Here is a 9,867-nt window from a genome sequence, read left to right as displayed (position 1 = left end):
CTGGGTTTTCCCAGGTCTTCCTCCCTTCATCCCATCTTCCCTAATCCCCCCGCCCCCCCCCCAGACTGTGACGTCGACCCTCGGTGGAAGGGGGCACCGGAAATCTCGCTTCCTGTTGCAGATAAGCCGGCTCAGCCCAGCCAAACAACCCCAGACCCTCTCCCCTCCATGTGGCCGAATCAAGGCCCCCAAACAGAGAACATGTATACACCAAGACCTTAGCCCCGGCTGCCCCCTATCAACTCATACCGCCCCCCACAACTTTCCCCCTACCCACCATTCCCTAAGCCCTATTCCAGGCCCAGGATGCCCCAGTTGTAGGTAACCCCTGTTTCAGGGTTCAGGGCTTCATCCCAGGGCTGGGGTCATGCTGCTCTGCTCTGCCCCGCCCCTGCAACTCGACCCCACTGCAGCCCCCAGCTCTGACGTCTTGGAAAATTTCCCCTTGCCCAGGTCTCGGGGGAGGAGGGGTACAGGGTATGAAATGGGACTGAGACCCCCGGCTTGGGGCAAAGGGACCTGCAAGAGGTGAGCGCAGAGTTGGGAACTGGACATTTGGGTGAGAAGGTGCCTGCAGACCCTGACTCCTGGGTCTTAGGGTGGGAAGAGGGAAAAGAGGACTGGAACCTAGGAATCAGGAGTTCAAATTCCAGCGATCCTAAACGCACCAGCTCACCCGCTGCCCTTTACAGTTTTTACAGCCCAGACTATTCAGAACCGACATCCATGGATTTGAACTGGGACGAGGCATCACCGCAGGAAGTACCCCCCGAAAACAGGCTCTTGGGGCTGGGTATGCTTTGGGGGACTGACACCTTGGGGAGGATGAGGATGCCCAGGTGGGACCGCTATTTTCCCCTGAACTGGCCCTAACCACTCGATTGCCTGCAGCAGGTACAGAATTTGACTTCTGTGTCCCGGAAATGGCACTACAAGGCGACACGTTGACAGTGGAGACAGGCTGGAAAGGTGGTTGCAGCGTGGGACACCTGGGTGCAGGGGGAAAGAAGGCTGGGCCTGGGCGGGGACAGCGCAGAGTGCTGAGATGAAGGCTGGAGGGGTCCCAGGGTTCTGAGTCTCCTGGCGAATAAAGACTGGGTTCATACAGGGAGCGTCCCCAGTTATTACTGACACCCTTCCCTAACCTCAGCTACAACTTATCCTGCACAGGGCACCCACAGCTGGACTGGAGCTCCACCTTGCCGCATTCAGACGCCCCGTGGGGAACAAGTGAATGCGTGTGGAAAGGCGGAGGTACGAAGAAACTCGGGGGCCCTGAAGCATCTGGGTTAGAAGCCTAGATTCTCAAATCTTTGAAAGGAAACAGGACTGGGGCTGGAATTGGGGACCCCTATGTCTTCAAGGTGGTAGGACCTGGATCCGGGTAGCAGCTCCTTCCACCCTCAAATACCTCAAACTGGCTACATGGAGGCGCAGGGGCTTAAAACTTGGGCCCCTACAACATATAAGGGGCCAATGATCTCTTACTTGGGGTCCGTTCCTTCTGACAGAGCCCGCTCCTCGGAGGTCCGGAGACTGGACAGACTGGGTGTACCTCGACTCGGACCCTTGGAGTCCTGCGTCCCCAGCCCTGGTTGCCGCCCCCTTTGCTGGTTCTGAAGGGGTCGCGGGTCTGAATTGTGCCACCTCAGCGGTAGCGGCCCCTTTGTGGTCGTCGGACCCAGCGGCGAGGAGCTCCAGCAGCTGGGACTGCGCCGCGAGCTGGGATTGCCGCTCTCCCGGCCCCGACGGCCCCGCCTGCCGGCCGCAGAGCCTCGGCGGAGGCGCGCGTGCGGACTGTACCATTTCCGGAGACGAGCCTGCGGGATCGGATTGTACCACTTCCTGGGCCCAGGGACTGCAGCCACAGTGTGCCAACTCTTCAGAGGGGTACCCGAGTTCAGATCGTACCACTTTCTCCGGACTGAGCTCGCCGTCAGGCCGAACAACTTCGACTCGTTACTCCAAAACTAACCACAGAGGTGAGTCAACCGAGACACGAACCAGGAAGGAGCTGGGGCCTTTGGGGTGGGGCCGTGGGGTGGGGCTTAGAGATTTTTAAGAGGGAGGGGCCTGGGGCGGGGGGTGGGGTTTGGAGTCCTTAAAACTCCAGGGAGGTTGCCCAGTGGGTGGGAAGAAGCCTTTGGAGCTGGTGGGTTCCAGGCGGTTTCTCTGAGTTTTCCAGCTATTAAGAAAACAATTAAAAAACAAACTCATTGCCGTTGACTCGGAACCAACTCATAGCTGACCCTCTAGCGGATTTTCTGAGGATGTGAAAGCAGGAGGGACAGCGCACTCTATGAGGTGGACTGATTCAGTGACTGGGGTAATAGGGGTAGGTGTGTCGGAGACTGAAATTGGCACAGGATAGGGCAGAGTTTAGGGCTATTGTACATAGGGTCGCTAGGAGTCGCAGACGATTCGACGGCACATAACAACAACGAAAGCAGGAGATTGCCCATCTCTCCCACGGAGCCACTAACGAATTAGAATTTACCGAGAGGCCCCGCCTTTGGGCTATCAGCGCCAACTCCCTACAAGGCTAAACTAAATCTCTGAGATAGGGCGCTGGCAGGAAGGAGCGAATGCTATTTCCAAGAAGGGGAAACTTGATCTCACATACTTTGAACATGTTGTCGGGAGAGGCTCGGCTCGTTCTTGGAAAAAGACCTCATTCTGGGGAAAGTGGAGGGAGGGTCAGCGAAAGAGAGGAAGACCCTCAACAAGATGGATTGACGCAGTGACCCACGGTGGGCTCGAGCCCGTTGATCCTGGGGGTGGAGCGAGATAGGCAAGGTTCAGAGCTGTTGTTTGCAAGATCGTTATCGCTTCCACTCGAGGAAGCACTCAAGTTGAGAGGACGCGAGAGGACGTTCTCAGTCCTGGAAGCCGGGAATCCTGTAAGTTGACCTTCTTCCTCTTGTTCTTCTTATGCGCTCCTTCGAGTCCCCTGCAACTCATAGGGACCCTTTGAAGCCTGCCCTGTCCTGAGCCAACCCCCATTGTCCCAGTTACTGTATCAATCCATCTCATCGGGGTCTTCCTCTCCGGCGCCATTCCTCCACTCTTCCGAACATGATGTGTTTCTCCGAGGACCGATCCCTCCTGGCCACGTGCCTAAAGTACGTGAGACGGAGTTTCAAAATCCTAGCCTCCAAGGAGAAATTTGGTTTCACCTTCTCCAAGACTGACTTGCTTGTTTTCTTGGCTGTCCATGGTATGTTAAAGACTCTCCTCCAGCACCACAACTCAAAGGCAAATGTCTTCCTCATGGCAGGTCCTATTCAACTGTGGCAGTTTCTCCTGGAGCTGCTCCGAGACGGGGCTCGCAGCAGCTGCATCCGCTGGACAGGGAACAGCCGCGAGTTCCAGCTGTGCGACCCCAAAGAGGTTTGGCCGCTCCCAACCCGGCCTAGCCAAATCCCGCCCCTGCCCCCTCTAATTCCACCCAGCCCCTCCCAGCTCTGCCTCGACCCTGGCCTCAACCGGTGCCATCTCCACTCGATTCACACACACCCCAACCTTGGTCAGGACTCTACCCCGCCCTCCTCCAGGCCCACCGGGGAAAGCCCCACTCCTTCCTTGCCCTGAGTAAGCCCTGTCTGGCCCCTAGGTGGCACGGCTGTGGGGTGAGCGCAAGAAGAAACCCGGGATGAATTACGAGAAACTGAGCAGGGGCCTGCGCTACTACTACCGCCGTGACATCGTGCTGAAGAGCGGCGGGCGAAAGTACACTTACCGCTTTGGAGGGCGCGTGCCAGGGCTAGCCTAGCCCGATCGCACTCGGGCAGACAGGGAACATGGACCTAGTAAAAATCATCTGTCCAACCTTGTCTCGTGTGCTGTTCTGCATCCTTCTGATGCCAGGTAGCCTATGCGTGCACCTTTACACTGGCTCCTTCCTCTGCTGTGCTGAGTAATCCTGAGACAGAACAGTTTCTTTTATGTGGCATGCAAAGGTGTCAATTCCAGTCATATAAAGAAATCAGGCAACAATGAATAAATGTAAATCCAAAATCTCTGTAAATGTTCATTAAAATTTAATAAAAATTTTAGAAAAAGAATTCTGATCAAAAGAGGGGAAAAAAAAAAAAAGAAATCAGACCCTAACACTAAATTGTGACTTTATCAACTGTAGCCCTTGAAGAGAACTTAGAGAGGAGCTATTGAAAAGTTGCTGGCTTTACTCTGAAACTGGAAACCAGGGAGTGTTTCTGGATTGTGGAGGAATGTTATCTGTCATAGGAAATAGTGGAGGGACAGCAGGAAGCTAGGAGTTTGGGTGTTGTTAGGTGCCCTTTGAGCTGGAACTTACAGCTGAACCTCTGGAGAGTTTTCAGAAGCTGTAAATTGAAAGGAGATTGCCCATCTTTCTCCAGTACAGCAGCTAGTGCATTTGAACCACTTGCCTTTGAGTTGGTAGCACAACTCACCCAGTGGGTCATCAGAGCCTCTGAGAGTAGGCTACAGCAATACTTCTGGGAGTTTTTAACTGTTAGGTGTCCTGGAGTCGACCACAACCCATAGCCACCCTATGAACAGCAGGTCTGTACCCTGCCATGTCATGTGCCATCCTGATCTGTTGCAGACCGAGGGTCCCAAAGAATGAAATAATTTTATAATTATTAATTATGAGACAGACTACCAGGAATGATATAGAACAGAGAGTGTGAAAAACAGGGGGCCAACAGTTCCCATGACTGAAGGCCCCAAGTCATGCTTCTCTGAGTATTTATTTGCAATCATAAGGAAGGTAAACAAAGTAAAATCACAAGGAAGTACAAAACAAAAACAAAGGATAATGGTGAATGAAGTCTTTTACAGATAAGGCCAAGTTCCTCTTTATGCTAATCTCAAGAGGGAGGGATTCATTTGACACAAACTAAGAATAATGTTGATTCCTAGGGAATGCCCCAGTGCCACAAGGTGACCTTCAGCTTGTATTAAGCTTCCCTCATTTCCCGATACAGCATTTAGTCTACTATTATTAAATTTGATATTCGGCTTCCCTCACTCATCATTTCCGATATACTTGGACCCATTGCCATAGTCTTGTGTCAAACTATCTTGTTGAAGGTTGGCTAACCCTTCACCTTTTCCCAAGGCTTGGTCCCTCCTGACAACTTGTCCAAAGTATGTGAGATGAAACTTTATCATCTTTTGTTATGGCAATAATTCTGGCCAGAGGTGATAGTTGAAGGGGCAGCATAAACCCCATTTTTTTTATAAACCCCCATTAGCGCTGGAGGCAGAAGCGGGCCATAATTCCTGGTTTAGGGCAAACACGAGTGCCCCAGGTAAAACCCAGTCTGTCCTTGAAAAAGTAAGGAATTAACTAGTGTCTACATGACACAAAAAGAGTAAAGGCGAGCAAAGTAACCAGCCCATCAAAAGCCGACCAAATGACTGACCCCTTGGCCCGCCAATCTCTTTGCCTTAGCAGGGGCACCCAAGAAAAAGCTATAAAAGCAAGTGGGAGGGAAAACTCCAGGCTTTTTTCCCTTCACCACCTTTCTGAGGAAGGTGAAAGAGCCTCCACGCGTGGAATAATTAAACAATAAACGCTCTTGAAATTTCAGACGTGTTTCTGGATTTCTTTGAGGGGCATTTCGTGGGCACAACAATAGTGACTTAAACCAGATATTACAAGGGGATTCTGGATATTTTAAGACCAAAATAAAACCATTTTGTTAGGCTCTTCGCAGATCCAAGTCTTAATGTTTTGTTTGTTTTATATTGGTTTGCATACAAAATATGTACACACTATGTTTTATTCATGTACATTGTGCTTCATACATTTCTTGGTTCACAGTCTTTCATACAATCATTCACACCCACACACAATGTTTTATAAAATTAATCACCATTGATCTATGCTCACTATCCTAATCCCTTCACCTCCTTCCTCTGTCCACAAAACTCTGTGACCCGGCGATTTCCCTCCCTCCCCACCCTCAGTCAGCCTGTCCATTCCTCTTCCTCCTTTGGACTTTTATCCACATCCTACTGGTTATCTTTTTTGTTGTTGTTGTTGTTGTTAGTGGTCTCTTTAAAATTTTTATTATTTTATATTTGTTTGCTCACAAAGTTCTTATAAATTCATTGTTTCACACTATCCTTCATTCACATTGTGTTTCATACAATCATTCTCATTCATCGTATTTATGAAATTAACCAACATTGAACTATGCCCACCGTCGCCCTTTCTTTCCAGATCCCCGCCGGATTTTTCCCGTTTCTTTTATTTACCCCTACATCCTTCCATCAACTAACTCCCCACTGGTGGATACAGATTTTCTTTTTCTCAGCAACCCAAATCTGTTCATTTGTTATTCCTAACACTTAGTGAAGAGACTAGCAAATAGTAAGCACTCAATAAATAGTTGCTGCATAAATAAACATATTTATAAACGTATGAGATATTCTTCCCAGGGATTATTCTCCCCAGAGCCACTTTTCTTCAAATAAAGACAGGAAGATTAACACGTAAGGAGGTGTTTGGAAACTGTCAAAATGCCGCGCATGCTTACGATTGGGTTTGGAGTGATGGTGAACAAGACAGTTAGCCCAATAGGAGGTCAGAGTTTTGGGAATAGGCGGGACCAGGATGACAACAAGTTCCTGAGGGCGACCTCCTCATTGGCGCTCTAGCTGCCCTATGACTCCTCTTTGCTTTGCCTCTTCTCACTTCCGCTGTTCATATTTCCGCTTCCGGCCCCGCACAGACATCTCTTCTGAGGGTCACATTGAGCTGCTGCTGCTTTGAGGGAAGTCTTTAGGTGAGTACGGCGGGCACAGGAATCCAGCACCCAGTCCCAGGGGTTGGGGGACCAGACCTCAGCTTCCCTGAGAACGGAGGGAGGCTTTCGCCAGGTGCTGTCGGGCCTGTGAACCTGTCCGATATTATGTTCCTATTGTTAACGATTATGAAGTGTTTCTTTAGTGACAGACGATGTTCATTCAGTTCCCCTGAAAACCTTGTGATGGAAAGCCATTTTGAAAGTGGGGAAACTCAGGCTCGAAGATGTTATGCGATTTAACTGAGTTCACAAAACCACCAAGATTTGGACCTTGGTGATTGGGTTGCAGTGCTTTTTAACCGCCAGGCCTCGGGCATGACCTCCGGGGCCTCACTCTCTAGTGACTGACACTTCTTTCCATTGAGCGTTGGAAGGGCCTCTGCGTCACCCCCGGTCCGTCTGCACCTCCAAATGCCAATTCCCGCGGAGTGAAGATGCTTTTTAATTCTTGTCTGGGTCCGTTCCATCTCCTCCCCAAAAGACTGTTGTGCTATTCAGACTCCTACCCCTGCTTTGGCCGCATAAATTGAACAGTGGATCTGTACGCCACTGTATAAACCGTGCCTCCTTGGGTTCTCTACCTTGATAGGCAGTTTGGAGACATTATATCTTAAGTTTTTAATCCTGTGTCCATAGAGTGTATAAAAATCAAGGGATGCATTTTTATGAACCTCAGAATTAAGTGTAATACTTCTATTAGAATAGAAGCAGCGACCTCCTAATATTTGCAGCACCTGTAGTTTTGCCGCGGATGCAATATTGAAGTCTTAGATTCTATGCTATGTTACAGTTGTTGAGCCCCGGTGGCTTAGTAGTAAGGAATTGTGCTGCCAACCCAAAAGTATAAGGTTTGGATCCACCAGTTGCTCTGTGGGAGAAAGATGGACAATATCCTGTGCAATTTACTGCCTCTGAAAACCTGCTGGGGGGTCAGTTATGAGTCAGTTTCGATTCAACAGTTGTTGAAGATGTCTAAGTATCATTTTTATCCAGGATTACATGGTTAATAAGCCCGCAATCTGGCATAACGTAATCTGGCTTTCTTTATGATTCAGTGCATTTTAAAATACACATAAGTATATTTTCAGGAAGAGGCTTACAGAAATTATCAGATACCTGAAGGGCTCATGACACCAAAAAAATTAGTGAGATTGAGGGAAAAGGAGCCCTCTTAAAGTGTTGGCTGCTAATTGAAGGATCCACAGTTTGAACTCCCTGTGCAAGAAGAGGCAGTATCCTCCAGTTAGGATTTACAACCTTGGAAACCCAGTGGAGGATTGTCATGAAACAGAATTGACTTGATGGCAGTAGGTTGGGTTTGGGCAATAATAGGGAAGGAATCCTGGTGCCATAGTGGTTAATTAAGCATTTGGCTGCTAACCAAAAAGTAGGCAAAACTCCAAGAGAGAATGATGCTCTGTAAAAAGTGCAGCCTTGGAAATCCTGGGCAGTTGTCCTCTGTCCCATGGACTTTCTGAATCCAAGTGGACTCCCTGGCAACAACAGATTTGGTTTCTGGTTTGGGCATTCTAGCATCCTCCAGCAGTCACCTGTATCATCCCAGTTCTTATGTACTGTATGACCTTGGGAGGTTACTTAAACATTCTGTGCCTCTGAAATGGGTATGGTAACAGTTCCAAATTTATAGAGTGGCTGTTATGAGTAACATGGAGAACAGCACCAGATATGGGTAAGTAGTGTTATTATTTTTGAGACTAGACCTGATTTTGCTAAGCATTGTCCCCAACTCTTTTGTGACTTCCCCATGCAACGTGCCAATGTCATTGAGTCAGTAGATTCTTTTCCCCCCCATTACATGGCTGGTGGGTTCAAATTACAGACATATATTGGTTAGCAAGTGAGTTCTTTAACTTCTGCACCACCAGTCTTTGTTTTTTTTTTTATTTTTTTATTTATTTTTTTTTGTGTGAGTGTACCGTCAAATCAGATCTGACTGGTACAGGAGGAGATTGTTCCTCCTTTTCCCGGCAGAGCATCTGGTGGATTTGAACTGTTCTGTGTTTAAACCTGGATGGGCTGACATTCCCATGTGTATGCACCTCAAGGTTCCTACTAATACCCATCTTCTTTCCTCCAGAAATCACCACCATGGCGGAAGACATTAAGACCAAAATCAAGAACTACCGAACTGCCCCTTTTGATAGCCGCTTTCCCAACCAGAACCAAACCAAGAACTGCTGGCAAAACTACCTGGGTAAGCAGGCATCGTAGCAGGAGACTGCAGATCTTCCCCTGGTCTCGGGCCTCAAGTCACTCAGTCCTTCCCTTGTCCCTCTTTCTCCCGGGGTCCTGTATACCCATGCATCCTAACACCAGTAATAACTTGTCTTTTCCCTCTGGACAACTAATGTCCTTCACCACCAGCTGTATCCTGGGTTGGCTGGAAACAGGCTAGACTAGAGTTTCTACAGAATCAATGTTATGGCAGTGGGCTTAGTTTGTAAAGGTTTATGTGCACACATACATAATCAATGTATGTTTGTGATGTAACATGTACAGAACATACATAGAGCATGAAGTAAAACCAAATGAATAATTCTAAAATAAACCTCCTCCAACCATAATTTGAATTGAAAAATGGAATATTGCTAATACACTATTCCCCTGCCCACTGCATGCCTTGTCTTGAACACACCTTCCTTCTCTTCCCACTAGAAGCATAACCTCTTAACAACAATCAGATTTTTGGTTTTGTCACGAAGTTGTTACGTTCGCTTCTCACCCCCCCACCCCCACCCCCTGTTGTGTACTGTCGAATCCTCTAATCCTATCCGACTGGCATAGGAGGAGATTGCCCCTCCTTCTCCAGAAGAGTGTCTGATAGATTCAAACTGTGCGCCTTCGAGATTGCAGTTCAGCTTCTTGCCACTAGGGTACCAGAGCTCCCTTTAAGTTTGCTTCTTAGTGATCTTAATTAATACTGAATATATTCTTTGTGTTTGGATATATATATATATTTTTAATTTTGTCAAAAGTGTTTGGATATTTTATATTCAAGTTGTTAACATCCATTCCAGCTGTGATGTGTGGTTAATTCTTTTTTCTT

The 9,867-nt window shown here is 48.3% G+C and overlaps 2 protein-coding genes across 2 annotated transcripts in view; both read left to right on the top strand.

Annotated features, from left to right (window-relative positions):
* Window positions 1-726: 726 nt before the first annotated feature.
* ETV2 (ets variant 2) lies at window positions 727-3,871 on the top strand. Its single transcript, XM_006899720.1, is given in 6 exon segments — window positions 727-793; window positions 892-993; window positions 1,171-1,254; window positions 1,512-1,982; window positions 3,278-3,390; window positions 3,614-3,871. Coding segments are annotated over 6 exon segments (1,095 nt in total).
* A 5,038-nt stretch (window positions 3,872-8,909) lies between these two features.
* LOC102863200 (cytochrome c oxidase subunit 6B1-like) overlaps window positions 8,910-9,867 on the top strand; it is a 9,524-nt gene continuing 8,566 nt past the window's right edge. Inside the window, exon 1 of the mRNA XM_006899671.1 lies at window positions 8,910-9,015. Within this exon, the coding sequence (XP_006899733.1) occupies window positions 8,910-9,015 (106 nt within the window). The remainder of the gene's footprint in view (window positions 9,016-9,867) is intronic.

The sequence above is a fragment of the Elephantulus edwardii genome, unplaced genomic scaffold (assembly GCF_000299155.1).
Source record: "Elephantulus edwardii isolate Elephantulus edwardi_28Jun2011 unplaced genomic scaffold, EleEdw1.0 scaffold00266, whole genome shotgun sequence".
In the NCBI taxonomy this organism is placed as follows: domain Eukaryota; kingdom Metazoa; phylum Chordata; class Mammalia; order Macroscelidea; family Macroscelididae; genus Elephantulus; species Elephantulus edwardii.
This window is presented reverse-complemented; position numbering and strand designations above follow the sequence as displayed.